This window comes from Acinonyx jubatus, chromosome B4 (genome assembly GCF_027475565.1).
Source record: "Acinonyx jubatus isolate Ajub_Pintada_27869175 chromosome B4, VMU_Ajub_asm_v1.0, whole genome shotgun sequence".
Taxonomy (NCBI): domain Eukaryota; kingdom Metazoa; phylum Chordata; class Mammalia; order Carnivora; family Felidae; genus Acinonyx; species Acinonyx jubatus.
The window spans coordinates 61,121,286-61,145,813 of record NC_069387.1 but is presented as its reverse complement, the minus strand read 5'-3'; the positions used below and the strand labels follow the sequence as shown (position 1 = coordinate 61,145,813).

Genomic DNA, 24,528 nt, shown 5'->3' with positions numbered 1-24,528 from the left:
AGAGAGAGAATCCCAAGCAGGCTTTTTACTGTCAGGGCAGAGCCCGATGTGGGGCTTGAACCCGCATGTGAGATCATGACCTGAGCCAAAACCAAGAGTCAGATGCTTAACTGACTAAGCCACGCAGGCGTCCCTCAATTTTGTACACTTTGATTCAGTATAGATAGTATACTCAGTGTATTATTTGAGGAGGATTATATTTGTCCTTGCTTCACATTGCTACTAGGCACTTCCAAATTGTGTTGCCATCACTCTACAGTCTCTTCTCTTAGCTTTTCTATCACTTTATATCATCTTCATTCTGTTTGTGACATTAACCTCAGATACTATCCCACTTTCCTCAAAGACTTAAACATAAATTTCAAGTATCCTACAAATGTTTGTATTTCTTTTGAGAACTAGAAACATTTATCAAATGACTCATTTTTATCTTGGTTAGAAACTGTGAGGTAGCCTTTATGCCTCCCTCCCTCCTTTTAAAGTAAAATATAATAGAGGATTCTGTGATGCTGAGGATTTTTTCAAAATTGTCACAGCTAATAAGGGCCTAGATAGTAACCCAAGTTTTTCTGACCACAAAATTCATATTTATACCACCTTACTCAGCTTCCAAGTATACTTTTTTAAAAATAACTTTGAAGGTTATTACGTTTATTTGAATTATGTTGGGGTAAACAATTTTAAGAATAACAAGAACTCTTGTAAAAGGTCTAAGTTGTAAAGTGAAAAGAATTAAGTACTTTTGGGTGATAGTATTTGTCAATTGAAACTAAGTTATCTTTCATAAAAAATTTTTAGTGTAAAGTATTCTAATGCAATATTATCAAATAATTTAAAGTTATAGATAAGTAGTTTTGCTTTTTGTTTCTGAAGTTTGTTGATGGCCTGGATAATATCTGTTTTGTGTCCTTTGTCATTATTATTAATGGCTTGTATTAGTTTCACGGGGCTGCTCTTACAAATTCCCATAAACTGGATGGCTTAAAAACGTCGACATTTATTATCTCACAGTTCTGGAGGCCAGCAGATGGAAATCAAGGTCTTGGAAGGCCATGTTCCCTCTGGCTGTTCTAGGAAAGAACCTTCCTTGCGTCCTGTAGCACCTGGGTACTCCTTGGCTCTTCTTGGCTTGTAGATGTATCACTCTTATCTCTGCCGCTGCCTTCACTTGGCATTCTCTCCTGGTTGTGTCTCTTCAAATGGACTTCTGATAAGAACAAGAGTCATTGGATTTTGGGTCACCCTAATCCAGTTGATCTCATCTTAACTAATTACATCTTCAAAGATTCAACTACCATATTTCCACATAAGGTCCATTCACAAATATTAAGATTAGGACTTCCATGTATCCTTTTAGGGGACCCAGTTCAACCCACAGCATGGTCATATATATTAACCAATTAAATATTTCTCATATTGCCAAATATCTATTAAAAATAGAAGTTAGCTCATAAAATGTGGGTAGCAGGAGTAAAATTGTTTCTCCATTTTTGTTTGGAGAAGTAAACTTAATTGAGCAGACTGTAAAAGGTGTCATGAACTCTGTTTTAATTTTAGCAAAACATTTTATAGTCTCATATTCAAATGGATGCAATGATGAACTATGGGCTTTGTTGACATTATTTAGATTGAGGGTTGATAATGTGTGTCTGTGTTCCGGCATGAAAGGTGGTTTCTTATTTCTTATGCAGTTTTTCAAAGCATTGTCTTAGTCTCAACTATTATCAATGACTTCGTGGACTTTTTTTTGTTTGTTTGCTTCTTAATAACATGACAGCTTAGGGAAGATATTGAAGAAAACAGTCTGGAGATTGGGAAAGTATGAGGAGCAGCACCAACCAGTGGGCAAAAAATTGTAATGCAATGGCTTCTAAATTTTTAGATTATGTGGACCAGCACAAAATATAGAGGAATACAGGGAAAGGGGCTGGATTTGAGGACTGATGTAGAATTGCAGTTTTTAATTTCAGTAAAGCAGGACATCCAAAAACAAAAGGAACAAAAACCTCTATTACCCACTTTTATCATTTTATAAAAGAATTGACACACATAAAAAAGGAAATAATCTCCAATAAAATATTTTTAAATTGAATAAATTTAGCTTAAAAGTTTCTTTTTTTTTTTTTTATTTAGGTTCAGAAAATTTTCTAATAGCATGGCAGTGACTTCTGGAAACCAGTGATTTGGCGTATTTCTAAATGCATTTTTAAAAGTGGCTGACCAAGCTAGACGGTGAAGGAAATAGAATGGGGATGGGAGCAGTGGGACGGGATAACGGGGAGAAGTCCAGTGTACTGAAAACACAGGGAAAATGAACAAATTCTGTCCTAGTTAGGAAATTAAAGAGCTGGAAGGATAATTGGTTCTGCTCAGAGAGGAAAACCAGTGTTTTGGATTTTGGAGATGGAGCTGTTTTGAAAGTTAAGAGAAGCCAAAAATGGTCTCGCTTGTGTGTGGCTTTGCATAGATGGAGGTCACTGGCTTAGAAAATCTGTTACATTTACATGGTAAAAGCATTATCATTGTGAATAAATGCCGCAGGATGAGTGTCATAGGGTCATGACTTGCAAAGGACTGTGAAGGAATGGGGAAGAAGAGAAGCATATTGAATGATCCAGGTGCTAAAGTTACTAAGGAAATTTTAAATAGATCCAGACGTTACTAGAAGATGATCACAAGTACTGAAGTATCAGTGTGCACTGTGGTTTGGAGCATGGACTCTGGAGCCAAGTTGTTTGGGTTCGAATACAGGTTCTACCACTTGCTGTGTGTCCCTGCAGATACTACCTGACTGTTCTGTGCCTCAGTTTCCTTATCTATAAATGAGAATAAAAATAGTATCATCTTTATAGAGTCGTTTAGAGGATTAAATGAATAAATAAATAATTCAAATAATACCTAACGTAAAATATGAAAGCTATAATTCTGGGTAGTATATGTGTTCATTATTATTTTTTTAAAGATTTATTTATTTTTGAGAGAGAGTGCATGTGCATGAGTGGGGGGTGGGCAGACAGGGTGGGAGGGAGAGAATCCCAAACAAGCTTTGCACTGACAGTGCAGAGCCTGATATGGGGCTTGAACTCTCAAACCATGAGATCATGACCTGAGCTGAAATCAAGAGCCAGATGTTCAACATACTGAGTCACCCAGGCACCCCTGTGTTTATTAGAAGTAGACTTGAAAAGGGAAGAAATGGTTGAGAAATCATAATAAAACACCGACTGCCTTACCTGGTGAGTCTCAGAAATGAAGTAAGGATTTGAAGGGTATTACCACCAGGAGAATGTCAAGTGTCATGAAGAAAGCAGATAAAAGGATTGCTTTCAGAAAAACAGAAGTTATTGGACAACTTGTTCATATCAGAACAGTGGCTCTGTAGAGTAGAGTGGCAAGTATTGGAGATGGAATGAGTTTCTTTGATGATGCAGGTTAGTGCTGGACTAACAGGAATGGGACAGGAGGAGTAGCAGAGTAGCAAGGTGCTCCATTGTAGAAGAGTAATCATGGAAAACAGGAATGGAAAATGCTAGATGGAGGTGGGGAGGTAGCCAGGTAGGAGGAGTGCTGAATAAGCTGTGTGAATTGTTAGAAGTTTATAAAACTTACTAGCTGCTTGTCATATCTTTATATTTATATATAATATAAAAGAACATATTTATAAAACTTATAAAAATCTGGCAAGTTTAGGAGTAAAATTCAGTTTTGTCATTTGCTCAGCCATGCTATACCTATTATGTGCCAACCACTGTTCTAGGTACTAGGACTACTATAATGAAAAAAACAAAAATTCCTCTCCTTGTGCATCTTATATTTTTATATATTTACTTATCTTAACTGTTTTGATTGGTAAGCTGTGCTATCATGGGTATTTCTGGGAAGATTTCCTTCCTTCATATTTTGGAGAATGTCCCACCTTTCTTTTTTTCTTTCCTTTCATATTTATTGTATACCTCTGTGCCAGGCATTGGAGATACACAGATCAAGTTAGGGTTCCTGCCCTAACATTAGAGTGGAGAAAACAGAAAATTAAACAAGCAATTAATTGAGTCTGAATTGCCTTTGGAATGACCCCATGAAAATATCATAGAAAGCAAAAATATATGTCTGCGGAGAGATTTGTACTGGGAATAAAGATTTGAGAAGAATGGGCATATAAATGGAAATTGAAGGGAGGGGAGATCACTAGGAAAGAGAGTCGGAGGAGCGCCTAGAGCTGAATCTGAGTGGAAGAAGAATCTGCATAGTAAACCATTCTATCTTAGAGATAGAATGAAAATCAGGAATATAGTATTATTTAAGGCAAGGTAAGATGCTGTTTCAAGAAGAAAAAGAAGTGATAAACTATTTTTTCAGAGGCAAAATTAGGTAAGGACTAGAAAGCGTCCATAGAATTTTATACTGAAGAAGTTGTTCATGGGGTGGTTGGGTGGCTCAGTCAGTTGAGTGTCCGACTTAGGCTCAGGTCACGATCTTGTGGTCCGTGAGTTCAAGCCCCATGTTGGGCTCTTTGGTGACAGCTCAGAGCCTGTAGCTTGATTCAGATTCTGTCTTCTTCTCTCTCTGCTCCTCCCCTGTTCTCATTCTTTCTCTCTCTCTCAAAAATAAATAAATAAACATTAAAAAAAAAAGTTGTTCATGACTTAGAGCAAATTTAGTTAAGAGATGAACATGTAGTGAGGAAGTAGTCACACTGTACAAATGGGGACAATTCATTCTTTTTTTTTTGTTTTTAAAGTAAACTCTACCCCTAATGTGAGGCTCGAACTCACCCTGAGATCAAGAGTCACATGCCCTGTGAGTCACAGCCAGGTGCCCTGACAATTCATCCTTTTCAGTTTGGTTTATAGATAAGCAGCCAGAGATCTATAGTTGGAGTTGGACTTGATCTTAAATGCAGAGTTTCGTTTTAAAGACAAGCGGTTTGAATGTATTTAATATTTAACCCCAATAGGAACAAATGAATGGAAGTTGAAAGATTGAAGAAGGATTGGTCTTGGTGCAGTTACCACTAAGCAGGTACAGAAAATAAATGTGATTGCTCAGAGTTGAACAAACTTAGGGAGCACAGCTTATGCTTACAAACAGAAGCATAATTTACAAATGAGAATACCAGTTTTATGACTGTTATGGGGATCAGAAATTCATCTGTCTTGTCTACGTGTCTCTTTTTTCCTTAAGAAAAACATACACATGAGAAACAAAATTATAATCTGAAGGCCACGTTGTGTTTATGGAATAGAAAAGAGAAGTTAGTTGGATGTTTTTAATGGCAAATGAAATCAGTCTATTATTGCATCCAAACTTCACTTTAGGACTGATTAGTAGTGCCCCTGGTTAGGGACTAGTGTCTTTTGGACAGTGTTCATGATCACTGCCAGTTTTTACTTCTCAGACTTTCCTTTTTCTTCATGAATGCCCTTTATATGGCCTATTCTTTCTGTATTAATCCTACCCATGGATTTCAGACAAGTCTTTCTGCTTTCTTCTAGAGACCTTCTTTTTCTTTTAGTGACTTCCACAACTATTTGATTTATTCTGTTAGGTGCTGATTTTAGTAATACAGCTTTGATTTTTGGTAATGCTTTATAGCATCACCAATAGTCTTATAAAAATTACACAGATATTTGAGAATTCAGTTATTTTCATGGCTTTGTAACATATTTTAGATATAGTTAGCATACTGATCAACAAAAGAATACCAAGCAGTCCATTTTTAAATATTTTATTTCAATACATACTTATTTTATTTTAAATATTTTATTTATTTATTTAATTAATTTATTTAAAAATAATTTGGAAAGTCCAAAATTTTCTTAAAAAAGACAGTAAAATCCTCCCATGATCTACTTTTAACATTTTTGCATATAGACTTTGAATCAGTTTCTTGTAAAATTTTCCTTTTGTTTCCCATGAAACTATATGTATGACCTTCTAGTCTTTTCCTAATGTATATGAGTATTTTCCTGTCATTAAATGTTTTCTTTTTTAAGATTTTCAGTGTTTACATAGATTCAGAGCTTTTAATTCACTATAGTTTTTATATTGACTACCAGATATTTGTTTCTAGCTTCACTCTTTTAAAATGACATGAAAATTATCCTCATAGGGCGCCTGGATGGCTCAGACGAGTAAACATCTGACTTTGATTCAGGTCAAGATCTCACGGTTCATGAATTTGAACCCCACGCCAGGCTCTGTGCTGACAGCTCAGAGCCTGGATCCTGCTTCAAATTCTGTGTCTCCCTCTCTCTGTCCCTCCCGCAATCACCTTGTGTCTCTCTCCCTCTCAAAAATAAATAAACATTAAAAAATAAAAAAAAAGGAAAATTATCCTTTCAATCAAAGTTTTAGTGACACCAGATTATTATTTTAGGATACCTTCCTAAAAAGGGAATTCACTTAGTCAAAAGGGTAGTGGTGAATATTTATATTCTTGCTAGCAATATAGATGAGTGTGCCTATTTTATTTACTTCATTGTAATCTATTAGTGGGAATATATTAATATATTTGTTAATTTAATAGAAGGAAAGTTATTTCTTATTTTAATTTATACATTTAAATATTATGAATGTCAAGTACTTTTCACTTTTTTGCTGTTTAATGTGTGTGTATAAATTGCCTTTCATTAGTATTTTTTTGTCAGAGTGAGATGGAGAAAGGTGAGGTTGAGCTAAGTGTTAAGGTTTTTTTCTCAAGGAGGAATGAGATTGTTAAGTTGTTTCAAGAACATTTGTCACTTACCTAAAATTAAAAGAAACCTTTGTATGTTTTTTGGAAGATTCATTTATTCATCATTTATTCCTTAGCATGACTATATGAAAGAAGAAGAAGGTTTTCCTGAAGATGAGGCGACTGAATCGGAAAAAAACCTTGAGTTTGGTGAAAGAGTTGGATGCCTTTCCAAAGGTTCCTGACAGCTATGTAGAGACTTCAGCCAGTGGGGGTACAGGTAAGTATCAGTTCAGATTAAAACTCCCTTACTAAGTGCAACTTCTCGGTGAGCCAGTCAGCTCATACAGAAATGTAGCCATGAGGAACTCATCAGTGAATTGTATACCTGTGACTGCTCCGTCCTCATGTCACACTGTCCTAATTTTATTGTCATATATATTCTCTTTGGCATCTAACCCATAGCAGTCTATGCATTTAGCAGTATTTATTAAAACATTACTGAGCAACTTAATCCAATTTTACTGCTTTGGTGCTCTTGAGTTATGTATAATTATATATAAATAGAATTGAACTTGGAGGAAGTTATTTAATGTTGAACTGCTTGAGTTCTACTTTGGTTAAGAATAAATCAATTTAGACATTATAACAGAAATTCTTAAGTTTCACATTGTTGGAGAAGGGCAGCATGAGGTAATAGTTAAGAGCTTTGACTCTAGAACCAGACTGTCTGGATTTAAATCCCACCTCTTCCCCTTCCTAAGTACCTGACTTTGAGGAAGTTAACTTAATCCATCTATGCTTTAGTTTTTTCTTCCATGAAATGGGGATGGTATCAGTATTTCCCTGGCAGGATTACTTTAGTGATTAAATAAATTAATATTTATAAAATGTTTAAAACAGTACCTGTTACAAATAGGAGTATTTATTAAATAAAATAAATACGAAATATATAAGAAAAATATGCAACTATGACAGTATTTACTATTCTTTCTTTCCCCATGAAGAGCTAATAAAATAGCATATTTCACATAAGATTGATATTTCATTTGGTAAAGCATAGTAAGGGGTTTGCTATTTCTAACCTGCAATTAAGTTTTATTAATGAAAACAGTGCAAGTTGTTGCATGATCCATTTTAAGTGTGTTATGTCATAATATCTGATAGTTCTCTTATTTTTGTCAAATCTTTTACCTGTTTTTAATAAATGAAGTGATATATTTGGGAGATTCTAAAGTAGATGAGAGTTTTATTAGAGATTTGGAAATGTTATTTGAGTTTCTGGCATACAGATTGTTATTGCTTAGGAATTAGTCTAGGAATTTAGACTAGGAATTAGGAACTAGCAATTTAAACTAGGAATTAGTCTAATTTTGTTTTTTATAGGTTGGGCTACAGGCATGGATGATGCATTTTTAATTATGAGGGTACTGCTTTCAAATTTATACTGTAAAACTATGCTTACTTTCATCATTTATCATATCTATGACACTGCTGTACATTAGAAAAGAACAATTTTGTGTGTCGTAAAATTTTGGCAAATCTATTTAGTGAGAGATACCTTTAGTACTGCTGAGATAAAATGTTTTCTCAATAGTAGAAGTGCTGTGTTTATGTTTGTGCTCAGTAAATCCTCATTTTTTAACTATTTTAGAAATCTATGTGAATATTTTAAGAAAAGCCTTTTATAGTAGTATCCATTTACGTGGCAATCATATAAGGGCTTTCTTTGCTAATTTTAATCCCACTTAAAGTAGTTTCCCGTTGTTTCCTTTTTAAAAATTGTTTTAATTCTGTTTTGTTTGTTTGCTTTCTCAGTTTCTCTAATAGCATTTACCACTATGGCTTTATTAACCATAATGGAATTTTCAGTATATCAAGATACATGGATGAAGTATGAATATGAAGTAGATAAGGATTTTTCTAGGTAACTTCTTTTTTCTTCTTGAAATACTTTTAGACTCAAATTGTTTTGAAGATAACATACCTTCTTTTTAAAAATTTTTCTAACTTTTTATGTGTGGTTTATTTTAGTTATGAAGAAATAGTACTGGAAAATTCTCTTTAATTGCATGCGTTAGGTGAAATATTTTAGAATCATTTCAATCCTGGTTAAATTCTAAAAGAGATTTTCTTGAATTAATATGCACTTGTATAAAAAAGGTTAGGAGGACATAATACATATTTAGGTGTTTTAATGGTAGAAATTGTTTAATGTTTTGAAACTGTTTACTCTTTAGATTTTGAACTATCTTACTGACTTGTGTGAGCTGGAAAAGTGTCTAAAAGCTACATTGGGTATGATTAAAACTAGATTTATATAAATTACATCTAAATAAAATTTTAATGTAAATAGTGTCATCTTTAAACCTTTGAAAATATATTCTTTTATTTGTATTTGGATTTTTTAATGATTGAAGATAACAGGTTGATAATATTAAGACTGCACTGGGGGGGGCGCCTGGATGGGTCAGTCGCTTAAACGTCCAACTTTGGCTCAGGTCATGATCTCATAGTTCGTGAGTTTGAGCCCCACATCGGGCTCTGTGCTGACAGCTCAGAGCCTGGAGCCTGCTTTGGATTCTGTGCCTCCTTCCATCTCTGCCCCTCCCCCAATTGTGCTATGTCTCTGTCTCTCAAAAATAAGTAAATGTAAAAAAAAAAAAAAAAAAAAAAAAAAAAAAAGACTGCATTGGATGGTGGGCAGGGGTGGGGAGGGGGACATTTACTTCTCAGTTCCTATTCCAGCTCTGCCGTTTACTAGCTGTGTGACTTTCAGGAAGTTACTAAATCTATATCTGCATGTGCTTTAGTCTCCTTTTTCATAAAATGGGGATAATTATAGCACCTTCCTCATGGGGTTAATGAGAAGTAAGGCAGTATTTGTAAATTGCTGTGTAACCTTGGGCAGATAACACAACTGACTTCTTTTGGGCCTCAGTTTCTTTGTCTATAGTATGAGTATTATTCTTGATACCATTAGTTTTCAAAGAGTTTGTTGTTTTAAGCACCAGTGAATCACTTTTTGCTTTTTTTCCAATGAAGTATTTCATAGGTTACCACGTAAGCTGAGTGGGGATGCCCAGAAGCTTGGCCACTTCACCTTATTCTCTGGTTCCTACAGCATCTCCTGAGTCATTTGGAGCACAGTTTGAACTCTAGACAGTTTTAAGACTTATGGAAGCTCCAAAAATCTGTAATTCCTATTGAAACAAGATAAAATGATTAGAATGAAAAAGTTTTTGATTGGAAGTACAGGATGGGACTGATATGATTGTACTCATTCTGTTATTCACTGATGATTGATTAATTTTGATACTTGAAAATTAATTTGATTTGAAAATAAGGCATTGACTGAGCCTTTTTTAAAGGCCATGCAAAATTTTAAACATCATAGTGTTGTTTTTTTTCTTTTTCTGGTAGTTTGTGCATTTACCCTGAGCCACACAGACCTAGTTTTCAATATACCACTTCAGTCAGGCATTTAGGCTGCTTTGAACACCACCGGCTTATCTGCAAAACTGAAGCTGTATACTTTATAGGTCCATGATAGGGAATAAAAATTTAATATTTGTAGGGCATCAGGCATAATGCCTGATATATGATATTTATTTGATAAATAGAGGAGAAAGACTTGTAATTCCTAACTCTTGATTTGGAAAGTTTTACATTTTCAAAAGAATATTCTATATAAGGTTTATGTAAACAGAGGTAGACTTTTCTGAGTTGCTTGGAGTTACTGTTGAGTTTGTTGAATTACCATTATCGAATTAAGGGATATTGTGTTAAAAACCTGTGACATCAGAAAGGCTTTTAGAATTGCAAAATAGAATTTTTACTTTCAAAATGCCTTTGTGTTGGCCATAATAAATGCTATCCAGTTATTTATTTTTTAATTACTTTTTAATCTTTATTTTTGAGAGAGAGTGAGAGAGAGATTGCAAGCAGGGGAGGGGCAGAGAGAGAGGATCACCTAGAATCTGAAGCAGGGTCTAGGCTCTGAGCTGTCAGCACAGAGCCTGATGTGGGGCTCGTATTCACGAAACGTGAGTCCGTAACCTGAGCTGGAGTCGGACTCTTAACAGACTGCGCCACCCAGGCTCCTATCCAGTTTCTAATCAACATATTTTATTCTGTTTGAAATCTGAGTTTTCATAGATCAGTTGATTTATGTTTCTTATATTTTGTTGATCACTTGGTAATACTAATACTTTCTTTTTGTCTTTTAGCAAATTGAGAATCAATATAGATATTACTGTTGCTATGAAGTGTCAATGTAAGTACACATTAACTTGATGAATCCATTTATTGTTTATGTTTTAAACAATTGCTAATAAGTAAAACCACTGGTGGTGCCTTAACTTTATTTTTTCCTTTATAATATCTTAAAATGCTATGGTAATGTTATTTAGTAATGCAAGTTATTTTTTTACCCAGCTTATATTCTTTAAATTTCTTCTCCATAAAAAGGAGATTTAACTTTCATATTAGTATAATTAAAAAGAAAATCGGAGGAAATTCTTGTGAGTTAGAGTTCTAATTTGGGTGTATCATTTATTTCTTATTTGGAGTACCAGTTTTACACCCATGCTCTACAAACATATCCTGTTTGACTGTTTTGGTTTACTACTCTTTACTTTTACTTATGCATATTAAAATATGGATTCAAGTCTTTTAACTTAATAATGATGATACTTTTTTCTGTTTTCTTGTTGCTTCATTTGATTATACTGCTAGAAGTAGAAAAATGTTAATATGCTAGATAGATAATGTTTAAATCAGTATTGCTGTCAAAAATGAGGATGCTTTTGCATGAAAGATATCTTCATCTGTCTACATCTGTCTTTGTCTGTGAAGACAAAGAAGTTAGTATTTCATATAAAAGTTTTTTAACTGTGAAATAGTTTTATCTAATTAAGGAGATTAATTTCTGGGAGATTTCATTGAGAAAAACTTTAAATCTCTTTTTTCATTTATTTTTCCTTATGGTAGTTGTTTTAGGAGTAAAGAAACACATATTTATGAGTCTGTGTTATTACTGAATATATCATATTTTGCTTTATTTTAGATGTTTGCATACCATTAAAATTTTAGTCTTTTCAAAATAAACTTTTTCTATTTGTTGATTTGTAGTTTTCTCCTAAAATTTCTTTTAATTTCTAAAAATAATTCTTGTATTTAATATTTCATATACCAGCCATTTAGTACTTGTGATTAGGTTCTTGACCATTTTTGCAAAGCTCTTCAGTTCAGTTAAGTGAGTTTACACTTTTTACTATAAGAATATGAAATTACATTACATTTCATGGTATTTACTGAACAAGAACTAGAAAAAGTATTATCGATTTTTTGGAATACTTTCCAGAAGTATTTTGGAACACTTTGCACCAAAACTATGTAATGCTACTTATTTGAACAAATAAGTGGTATAGGCAAATGATTATATATGTTTGAATTTTCTGTTAGTCATCTCTGTTTGTTAATTTATATCAGATATAGTTTGGCTCTGAACATAGGATGTAAAACTTCTAATTTTTTTATGCAGATGTTGGAGCAGATGTATTGGATTTAGCAGAAACAATGGTTGCATCTGCCGACGGTCTAGTTTATGAACCAGTAAGTTTAATGCACATTTTTTTTTAATTAATATGCTTTGAGGTATTGTTTTCTTGAAGACAGTTTTGATATTTGCTTTTAGTTTTGTATGAGCTAGACTCTTTTTTTTTATTCAAAAGTAATCCATATTCTTTATGAAGATTTGGGGGAGGGAGTTATATCTAATCCCAAAGTCTTGAGATAACCATTGTTAATTGGATAAGGCTGTAAAGTCTGTTTTATAACCTTATTTTTGTTTTATATTTTTTGTTAATGCTTCCTAATAGTTTTCTCTTTTCTTATAGTTGCTTTAATGATGAAATTTTCTTTTCTTCGAATGATTTGGAATGATTTGGAAATTCTGTCCTATTTGTATTGTACCTTTACCAGATTTAAGTCTAGAAATGTTTCAGCTGTATTTCTCTTATCATAATCAAGAATGAAGCAATATCTAGAGGAGAAATTTTCTATGCATTTACTTCTCTCTTCTTCATATTTCTGTTTCCCAAAGTTAGTGAAATCCTGACATTCTTCTACTGTTGGCAGAGTACGAGTTGTGTATAACCAATTTATCAGAAACACCACCACATGACAGGGGCAGGTAAAACACATTACAGGAGCAGGTGATAATAAGTCATGATAACCAGCTCTAAAGAAGCTTTAGGGAATAAGGAATGGAACTCCCAGCCCCTTTGAGTTGCTCACTGCTTTGTTGGCATTGTGGTACTTATGTTTATCCATGCATTCTTGAGTTCTTTTGTTTATCATTGACAGTTGTGAACACTTCTTTAAGCAAATTGCAAAGTGAAGACTAAAGTTGATGGAGAAGGATTAGAAGTAGCTGAATTTCATGGGAAAAAAAAAAGGAAGCCTTTAGGTCAGTTTTGATTACCAAATTATTTGTAGCTTATAGCAATAAAATATATTTATGCCTTTTGAAACACTTTTTAAGTAGAGATTTCTAAAGAAAAGACAACTTTGTTATTGCCACACTGAATCTCTCTGCTCCCTAACTCCTGTATTCTCACTCAAAAAAACTGATTTCACAGTAATTTTTTATGAGGTTAGGTACCTTACACATTCAGGTACCATGTTATCACATATTAAACTAGTATCTAGAGATGTAGATGTTGATAATTATTAGACACTTATGATGTTTGTATTACATTTCATACTATTAAGAATAATTACTGTTTTAACTCTGTTTTATTGCTTTTATTTTCTACCATTCTTTATTTTTTATCATTTTGCAGAAGGACTTTTTGAGACTTCTTAATCAGTAAGAATATGTGGGTTATATTTTATAGACTCTAGCACAACTGCCTACGTTGTTCTGTTCTTCATACATGTGAGTTTAGCTCAGGATATGGTGTTTTGTATTCAGAACTTTATAGACCTTCCTTCATTGTTTTCTGATGCAATTATTTTTTCCTTCACGTATAACCTTTACATGCTTGAATGCTTTTTTCTTTTACTTTTGCAATTCACATATTTATCCCATATATCCAGGTGTGGATCCCCTTTGGGTGTGGATTTTTTTGTTTTTGTTTGTTCTTTGGTTCTTGTTGATCTTAATGATCTGAATTTTAAAGTTTATATGTGTATATATATATGTATACACACACATAAACACATACTCATATACACACACACACTTTTTGGCTTGTTTATCTGCTTTAATTTTGTTTAAAGCAATGGTTTTACCTCTGCTTTTTAAAATTCTTATATGATGCTGAATCTCATGGAGTGGTTCTCAATATTCTTATCAATTCTTACATTAGATGTGTATTTCATACTTCTCTGAGTTCTGAGAAATTACCTTGATCCAGCATGACCTATCTTCTTTTCAGTGCCTTCATTATATTTTAAAATTCAATGATTATATTCTATATCTTTAATATCTCATAGATCATTCCATTTTTTTCCTGTCTGCATGATGCAAAATGTTGGTGAGAAATAATTAGAAAAACTTAACACTTTTCTTATTCCTAGCAATGGTATCATAGAGGAAAATTAGCCCTCATACTTGAGATTGACCACTTTTTTCAAGTTAATGAATCTTTTTATACATTCATTTATTTATTTATTTTCTTGTCTAATTTTAGAATGGGGATATAAAGTGGCCCATTAAGTGATTGAGAGTTGAAATAGACTGTTGAGTTATGTCAGTTCCTATCTGACCCACCTTCTCCAACACACACACTTTTTTTTTCATACCTAGATGAAAGGGTATAGATTTAGATATGCTGTGTTTCTTTTTTTTTTTAATCCTTATTTTTGAGAGAGAGAGCATGAGCAGCGGACAAACAGAGAGAGAGAGGGAGACAGAATCTGAAGCAGTCTCTAGGCTCTGAGCTGTCAGCACAGAGCTCAACATGGGGCTCAAACTCATGAACCATAAGATCATGACTTGAACTGAAGTTGGATGCTTAACCGACTGAGCCACCCAGGTGCCCCTATATTGTGTTTCTTTTAAATCATGTTAGAGCTTAAGATGCTTTTGAAGAGGAAGGAAGAAGTCGGTATTTGGTCCAGGATAGTGGAGTGGTCCACCAGGGCCCTCCCAAATTTTGTTTTCTGTGTTTGTTTTGACAGGCTAAATTGAGCTAGGGTAACTCCTCTTTCTTTAGCTCATGTGACCATCCTCATTAGCAACCAGCTGTGGCAGCATTCTTGCTTAACTTAGAACACTGTCCATGCCACATAAGAGCTAGGAATAACACTGCTTTGGAATGTCCTCACCATGTGGTCTCTGGCACTTGATTGAACTCCTGAAAGTGTTTCTAGGGTAGAGACTGCTTCTTCCTTGGGTGTCTTACTATCTTTTATCACTGTTTCCTCTCTTACTCTGAATTAGGGACTTTCCTTGTTTCCTAATATAAACTTCTCTGTCCCATGAAATAAATTATGTCTTGGACTCTTTTCTCACTTTAGTCTCCCTTTCACCCTTGTATGCAAGCTTGCATAACTTCTTGACGATTTCTAGCATGGGGATGCAAATTTAAAATTATTTAAAATGATAATATAGATTGTGTCCTCATTTTATGTTTCTCTGAACATTGTGAGAATTTGGTTTTGAGGAGACTTAATCATCTTTAACCTCCCCTCTAAAATTTAAAAAAAAATTTTTTTAAATATTTATTTACTTTTGAGAGAGAGAGAGAGAGAGAGCACCAGTGAGTGAGCAGGGGAGAGGCAGAGAGAAAGGGAGACACAGAATCTGAAGGAGGCTCCAGGCTCTGAGCTGTCAGCACAGAGCCGGACGTGGGGCTCGAACTCACAAACTGCGAGATCATGCCCTGAGCCAAAGTCAGATGCTTAACCAACTGAGCCACCCAGGCACCCCTAAAATTTACTTACACTTTTTCTTTAGCATTCTCTCCTTATTCTGAGTGGCTCTCATTCCTACTCTTCTTTCACATTTGTTAAGTCCCTGATTTTGTTTACATATATTTTCTGGAGAGCTTGTCTCTCTAGCTAGATTTTTAAGCTCCTGAAAAGCATTAATTTTATCCTTTCTTCTTTGTTTCACAAAATGTGAAGTATAGGTGCCTTATTAGATAATAGGCACTAAGGAATATGTTAGAATTATGCAGTTGTAACAAGATTATTGATTATTACATTGTCAACAGTTAGTCATCTCTTTCAGTCACTTGTGGAATAGGAAAGCTTTATTTAAATTTAACTGTCGTATGGGGTGTGTGGGTGGCTCAGTCAGTTGAGCCTCGGACTCTTGATTTCGGCTCTCAGGGTCATGGGATGAAGTCCTGTGTCGGGCTTCACACTGAGCATGGAGTCTGCTTGAGACTCTTTCCCCTCCTGCTCCCCCCCAACAACAAAAAAATTAAATTTAACTGTCATATAATTAAAAGTCATGTCTTGGCCAGAAAGGTAGGAACTTAAAAATACTTAATTGTATACTTTTTATTAGTAATTTTTAAAATGTTCAGTATTTCTGGTAAGTATTCGTTCCTTTGTCCTAATTTATATTAAAATATTTAGGTAAAAATTATCAATATAAAATTATTTGAGAAAATGTTTACTTTTTATGTTTTCATACTTACTATCCTAATATGTACTCCGAATATTAAAAACTTAACCCTAATAGCTTTATTAGTTTCCAACTTGTGATCACACATTATGCTATGAGAGTTACAACTTTGCTATTTACTATCATATTTCATTACTATTTCTTTACTTAAAAGAATTTAAAAAATGGTGGAAAAGTGAGGAATCTGACAGCTGGGTTTATATATGGACTCTTACAGTCTCTGATTTTGGAAGAAGTTTTTAACCTATTGAGCTTCTTCCTCACATAAAAAAAGGCAAGAATAATAACAAACTCAGAGCTTATTCTGAAGGTTCAATGAAGTGATGAATTAAGTAACATAGTACGTAGCATGCTGTAGGCTACTCAGTGGATCCTTTACCCACATGCTAAGCACTACACTAAGCAGTTTGGGGAAGTCAAAGGAAGAATCACATAGTCCCTACCTTCAAAAGTTTTATTTACAAGGTAACTGGGAAGCAGTTGCATGCAGCCTCTTGTTTGCCATCATGTGTTTTACAGATGTTAGCATTTTCCTTGCGTGCTATGGTGGGAAAAGGGTGGGAAACATGCTGTAGACAAGTTCAGCAGGAGTAATCAGAGACAATTTCATTGTAATCAGAAAGATGGAGGCAATTTAACCTGGAGGATATGGTATGTAGGATTTTGACAGACATGAGGGTCACAATTACAGGAGATGAAGTTCCCAGGTTGGTATAATTAAATTACTAAAGGCAGAGATGTAGAACTATTTGATAGAATGAAGGCTTCTTCCACTTTGATTAAAAAACTGAGGATTTTATAGAGAGAGAGTAGTAGGTTAGGAGCCGATTATGGAGGGATAACTAATATTGCTAAATTTAAAAAGTAGAATCTATATGCTTTGTTATGATTACCTTTATAAAAATCAAAAGTGACCTTTTTATTGCAAGGTTAAATTGTGGATATTGCCATAAAGCATGGAAAGCTTGCATATTTCCCTCTGATTCTACAAGTCACCTAGTCTGACTTTGAATCTATGAAGATAGTACTTAAATACAATTTCTTGAATTATTCCTTATTTTATTCATACATTTGGGAATTATAGGGCAATTTGTGTAGCTTGTTTCAAAATTGTTGATTTCATCGTGGCATCTTTCTGGCAACAATGTGGGCTTTGGATGCTTGGATATTACAGTTGAGCTTTATGTTTTTCTTTTTCTTTTATAAAAACTTTCATGCACGTATCATTTAAATGATTTTAAGTCCTAAAATACCATTTTGTACATATGCCAGATTATCAGCTTATAGTCATTCCTATAAATGTGGATAACTGTAACAGGTAAATATTTATGATCAGTAAAATTCCTTTATATTGGCTTTGAGTAAGAATATTATAGATTATATTTTTTCACTTACAGAAGATTAAATGTAAATCATGAATACTTGTTTTTATCAGTATTATAAATTTGTTACTTGCTCAAAGAAATTTTTTTTTTTAGTTATGATATAAAAGCCAAGAGAAATTGACAGTGCTAGTGATTATGTTTTCCTTTATTTCAGGTAATATTTGATCTTTCACCACAGCAAAAAGAGTGGCAGAGGTAATAAATGAATTAAAGTATTGTGGTCCATGAAATCTGGATCACATTTTCTCTATTTTGTCCATTTTGAATTATTCATAGATTTAACATTTTTGTGGGCAGTTTTAGGGGTGAAATATTAACAGAATATAATATTTAATCTTTATAATTTCAAAAATGTCAAATTATAGGAGATTTTGTATAATGTTTTCTCTAGTGTACTTTGAATCATAAGTACGTTTTAGTTTTCATTTAAAATTTTATTAAGTATTTAAAAATTTATAAGGCAATATGTGATCATTTAAAATTCAATTTGAATATAAAGGGTATGAAGTAAAGGGTATATATTAAAAGTAAAAGCCTCTTCATTATTACTCTTAGTGCTGCTGACTAGCATTTATAACTAGAGTTAAATTTCTTTTGTAGCCTAGAAATTTTCTGTTAATTTACAATTTTCTGTATGTTTGCATATTTGCTTGTGTTTTATTTTTCCCATTACAAATGGTGTCTTTCTATACATTCATTCTAGAACTTGCTTTTTTCTACCTAGCCTGGTATTTTGGACATCTTCCCATTTCACTACATACAGCATTCTGATAAACTATTGTTCTTATTTGATTTTTATCACTGGGCATTTAGATTATTTGCAGGATTCTAATATTAAAAACAATGCTCAATGAAATTTCTTGAACCTAATTCCTTATATACTGGTGTGAATATGTGTAAGTGTGTGTAAGTGTATAGAAATGGAATTTCTCTTTCAGAGGATATTTAATTAACATACTGATAAGTTCTTATCACAAAGAAAAAAATTTGTAACTATGTGAGATGATGGTTGTTAACTTATGGGGTGATCGTTTTGCAAAATAGAAATATGTCAAATCGTATATTGTACATTTTAAACTTATACAATGTGATATGTCAAGTATATCTCAATAGAACTGTGAAAAAATACATTTTGATAGGTGATGCCAAAATATCTTTACTTACACTCCAAAACTGATAGTATTTGTTTCTACACAACCTCACCAATAGTGGGTATAACCAAGGCTTTTTTACTTATGCCAATTCTGGGGGTGAAAATAGTATTATGCTTTTTTTAAATTAACATTTCTTTATGAATGAATCACTTGAATATCTTTATGGATTTTTTTTCCTGTTGTATTTCTTTTTGTGTGAAACTGCTCATTCATGCCCTATGCCCATTTTGCTTGGTTATTGGTTTTTTTTTTTTTCCTGATAATTTTAAATAGTCGTTTGTATATTAAAGAAAGTAGTCCTTTGTTATAAATGGTTCCCCCACCCCTACTCCCATATAGTGCTGTTTTTTTTTTTTCTTTTTTTTCTTTTTTGTTTCCAGGGCTTACAAAGGCTCTACCTAATTTAAGATTATTGCCAAAACAAAAAAACAAAAACCGTTTTTCCCATTTTTTTTCCTTTTTTTTCTTTCTAAGTACATTTCAAAGGCATTTCTCTTTTAATTTCCAGTTTTGCCATTTGTGGAGATTTTAAAATTGAGGTTGAAATCAAATGTAGTTGTCTCTGGGCTTGTAGCGCTTTTAGTAGAAAGCCATCCAGAGATGAAAGACATTACTTTAATCCAGAACTATTAAAGTGAGAAGCCTCCTTTCACATGGAATTTTATTCAGTGTTCAAGACACTGTGTTTTTACTATTAAAATGATGGCTGTTTTCCATAATAGAGGTGTTTTTTTTTTCATATCTTCATAAATGGAATATAAGCTTAGATATTGGTATATTTGAGACAAAAGTTATACACAGAGTTTGCTGTCTTCAACCTCTTTTTCCATTGCTCAGCACTGAAATTGGACTCTGGAAATACAAGACACACATCAAATAAGAAACTTTCAGTTTCTGGTAGCATTAGATCCAAAGATTTTGTCTTGAGACGTGTGAATCTGAAGATGGGATCTGGTTGTTGAATCTTTGTAGATTATCAGTTCTGCTTCTAAACAAATATTCTAGAATGGACTAGAGATACCGAAGGACTAACATCCTGAATAATGTACATATTAAATGTTTCTTTACCTTTAGAGTTTGCTGAAAGAGATGAAGTTTTCTTTCAGCTGGTATTCTCCTTTTTAAAAATATTTAAGATCCCAGTTAGTCTCTCTCCTGTAGCAGTAAATAAATCTCAAACCCTAGACATAGCCTTTTTGATTTCTGCTTTTTAGTTCTAGATTTAAGATTTTCTGAACTAAATTTACAGTGTAAAAATGAATTGTTATTTTAAATAGACCTATTTTACCAGTGTTTTTAGTGAATGGTGCGTAAATATTTGATCTTTCACTTGCACTTCTAAAAATGTTTATCATTATGGTGGGGAGTGAAATACTAGATTTACGTTTGCTTCCTTTTATAAGGGTCTATATTTGTTTATAATTTTCCCCAAGTTTTATATAGGTAGATAAACTTTTTTTAAAAACACTTTACTTTTTAGAGTAGCTTTAGATTCACAGCAAAATTGAGCGAAAAGTAACAGAATTCCCAAATATCCACTGCCCCCCCGCCCCCCGTGCACAGCCTTCACCATTATCAATACCTGGCACTACAGCGGTACATTGCTTACAATCTGTGAACCTGTATGGATGCATCATTATCACCCAAAGTCCATAGTTTACTCTTGGTGTTCTACATTCTCTGAATTTTGACAAATGTATAATGACATATGTCTACCATTATAGTATCTATAGAATAGTTTTAGTGCCCTAAAAATCCTCTGTGTTTTGTCTGTTCGTCCCTCTGTGTAATTTTTGTACCTGGTGAGTTTGAACTTTAAACAGATGATTTTGGATTTTAGTTATCTGAAGACGTAGAGTTAAAGGAGGTAAAATAGGATTATATTTAAAGATACAGACTTATTGCTAAACATGGTAGGAAATAACATGGCCCAATGGTAGAAGTATTAGAGGGAGAGAAAGCTGTTATTCTTGGTTTTGTTGTTCAGAATAAATAATTTTATAAGTTACTGTGAACATAAAGAAATTTGTAAAAAAAAAAAAATCTTGAACTAATTTGTTCTATGGGGCTAGGTATATTTAAAAAGAAAATCTAAGTATGGGTTCTCAAATATATACTTTGTTTTATAGTTTTATGCCTTATATGCTAATATTCTTTTAAAAAATTACAGGTAGAGTATAATATTTTGCTCAGAATGGTCTTATACCATTTTTCTTTGGAAAAAGAGACACCATAATGGCCTATTTTGTAATGAGAATTAGATGCTTGTGGTATGGGTTTATACCCCAGTAATCTCCCACTTAAGTCCACCAAATCTGTTGTACTTGTCTTATTGTTTGTACCTGTCACACTTTATTCCGTACCCGACAAAAGGTAAGAATTTTGTAACAGCTGCACGCAAGTGTGAAAAAGGAGTTTAGATACTCAGGTGAGGAGAAGCTCCTTAGTGACTCTGACTGCACATCTATTATTCACTCCATCAGCTATTAAACTTAGCTGCCCTACCTCATTTTTCCTTCTTTTAAGGAAATGACCAAAGAAAATTTGGTACTTTATTTTAGAATAAAGTCTTGTAATAACAAATATATGGGTTAAGTAAGTCTGCTAACCATTGTTATTTTAAAAAAGTGTTAGCTTTCTTGTATTCCTAGGTGTATTTGTAACCGTTGCTTGTTGATGTTGTATGTAGGATGCTGCAGCTGATTCAGAGCAGACTCCAAGAAGAACATTCACTTCAAGATGTCATATTTAAAAGTGCTTTTAAAAGTGATTCAACAGCACTTCCACCAAGGTGAGATGTAATTTTTAAATGTACAACTATTTATTAGAATTTGACTATGACAAAGTTTGAGTATTGGTTTAGTTCCTGAATCTCATATTTCTTAGAGAAGATGTAATCATTCTGTGTGATGATTTCTTTTTACTCTTAAATTTATAGCCTGTGATATTGATCATCCTGATCACAAATAATATTATTTCATTTTCATTTAATTTTTCTCTTATGTGTGTATGGCATACTTCCATATAAAATTATATTAGGTTTTAAGAACAAATTAATTGCATTTGCCATTATTTTATGAGGATGTAGAAACTTTGGTTAGGAGTTTGTGTTTTTATTTCACTTTTTTTTCTCTTTTTTAGGTTACAACAGGTGATATTTAGAAATGCTATAATCATGAAAATGATCATTTAAATTTAAAACTATACAGAGGTTTGACATTTGCTTAGGAAGATGTCATTGTCTGTTTGAACTTGGATGGCATGCCTTCCCTCATTCTTACTTCCATCTTTCTCTGTCCCCTACAGTGCCAGAAACAGCTGACAAAAGTATGTTTTTATTGGACTAATTCTTTTAATCTTTCTTCTCTTACTGGCCTTAGTCCTGTGGTCAGATGTGAAGAACCATGGAACGAATATATGTGTGTGTGTGTGAATATATGTGTGTGTGTGTATATATACACATATATACATGTATATATATATGTAATTGTTTTTCTACTTTGTAGATGTATGAGTTTTTATAAATATGTAGACTTCAAAAAACTGCTGTGGTACTTTTGACATTTAGATCATTACCTAAAAATTGATTTTAGGGATTCTTTTCCCCATCTACAAAGTGTTCCTTCCACAGGACGGTGACTGTGTTGAGTGTGCCATAAGTAATCCTTCCTCTCATGTTGTAACAGGGAAGATGATTCATCACAGCCTCCAGATGCTTGCAGAATTCATGGTCATCTCTATGTCAATAAAGTAGCGGGGAATTTTCACATAACTGTGGGCAAGTATGTTCTTTTAACTTACTGAAAATACTTTAGACAAGTTGGCAGCTTGGTTTAAAAGTAAATTCTTTGCTAATCAAATAACATAACTACTAAAGGACTGTTTACAATGTTGTGTATCTGCATTTTTGATATTTTGAAACTTACATTCAGGGCTTCAATCTCAGGATAGAGAAGACTACTAACTTTATTTAAAAAAATTTTTAATGTTTATTAAAAAAAATTTTAACATTCATTTTTGAAAGTGAGTGAGACAGAATGTGAGCAGGGGAGGGTCAGAGAGAGGGAGACACAGAATCTGAAGCAGGTTCTAGTCTCTGAGCTGTCAGCACAGAGCCTGATGAGGGGCTTGAACTCACAGACTGCGAGATCATGACCTGAGCTGAAGTTGGACCAAGCTTTACCGACTGAGCCACTCAGGCACCCCAGTGTTTATTCAATTTATTTTTTTTAATTTTATTTTTTAAACTTTTTAATGTTTATTTTGAGAGAGAGAGAGTGCGCGTGAGTGGGGGAGGGGCAGAGAGAGAGGGAGACACAGAATCCAAAGCAGGCTCCAGGCTCCGAGCTATCAGCACAGAGCCCAACGTGGGGCTCAAACCCACAAACAGCAAGATGATGACCTGAGCCCAAGTTGGACACTCAACAGACTGAGCCACCCAGATGCCCCTATTTATTTTTTTAATGTTTATTTTTGAGAGAGAGAGAGCATGAGTGAGTGCGTGTGTGTGTGCACGTGCACATGAGCAGCGAAGGGGCAGAGAGAGAGGGAGACAGAGGATCTGAAGTGGGCTCTGTGCTGACAGCAGAGAGCCTGATGTGGGGCTCGAATCCACAAACTGTGAGATCATTACCTGAGCCGAAGTCGGACGCTCAACCAACTGAGTCACCCAGGTGCCCCAAGAAGACTACTAACTTTAAAAACTACTTCAAAACAAAAGTAAAACAGTCATGTTATAGTTTATAAATTAAATGAGCTGTAAGTGGATATGGATGAAAACCTTCTACTTGCCAAGTATTAGTAGCCAGGAAGCTCTTACGTAGACATTTTGTTAATTTGTTCATGTTGTATGGCATTAGGTTTTTGTTTTGTTTTTCCTTCTGATGATCATCATCAAAATGTAATCCCTGATGAATTTGAGACAAGTATTTTTATGTAGTTAGAAATTAGTAGTGCCTAAGATAAAGTATGTAGAAGTTAAGAAAAATATCAGACCACCTGTCTTCATGAACAGCACCAGTATAGATACTCTCATATGATATAAACACTTGGTAAAGTTCTGAATAAATAGATTCTCTGGCTCTCTCCCTGCTCCCTCCCTCTCATTCTCCTTCCTTCCATCTAGAGTTGTAGAGCTGAACAGTTCTTCATTATAAAAGACATTTTTTGAGTACTTGCTGTGTGCATAGTACCATGCTAGGTACTAAGGATAAAAACCATAAAAAAGAAAGAGAGAAAGTGTTTTTGCCTTTATGGTGCTGACATTCTGTGAGAGAATCCAAACTTTGAACAGTGAATTACACTAATAAATACTTAATTATAGTTGTATTGAAGCTGTAGAAGTATGGCCGATAAGAAACTATACATAACAGGGTGCTTGACTTACCCTGCACATCAGCAGAGGCTTTATTGAGGAAAACCTTTGAACACTAGTGAATGATTAGGAATTTTATATATAAAGGAGAAAGGGCATCCAGACTGAGGGAAAGGCCATAAAGCAGGATAAAACGTTGCTAGAGATTTTTTTTGTTATATGTAGAGAAAAATAGAGTAAGTCTTTTATGCAGTATTATTTCAGTGTTTACAATGATGAGATCAGACATTTGTCTTTCTTGTCCCATTCTTCTTGACATTTATGTTTTGTTGTTTTCTTACTGTTGCCAGGATTGA

General features: G+C 33.7%; 1 protein-coding gene across 2 annotated transcripts in view; it reads left to right on the top strand.

The window, feature by feature from the left end:
- ERGIC2 (ERGIC and golgi 2) overlaps positions 1-24,528 on the top strand; it is a 40,700-nt gene that overhangs the window by 2,544 nt on the left and 13,628 nt on the right. The window contains exons 2-9 of one of the 2 annotated variants that reach the window (XM_015074956.3): positions 4,955-5,019; positions 6,811-6,953; positions 8,492-8,600; positions 10,903-10,949; positions 12,219-12,289; positions 17,859-17,899; positions 21,548-21,649; positions 22,545-22,640. In XM_015074956.3, the coding sequence (XP_014930442.1) occupies positions 6,848-6,953; positions 8,492-8,600; positions 10,903-10,949; positions 12,219-12,289; positions 17,859-17,899; positions 21,548-21,649; positions 22,545-22,640 (572 nt within the window). In that variant the 5' untranslated portion in view covers positions 4,955-5,019; positions 6,811-6,847. The remainder of the gene's footprint in view (positions 1-4,954; positions 5,020-6,810; positions 6,954-8,491; positions 8,601-10,902; positions 10,950-12,218; positions 12,290-17,858; positions 17,900-21,547; positions 21,650-22,544; positions 22,641-24,528) is intronic. The other variant, XM_015074957.3, reaches the window with a different exon arrangement.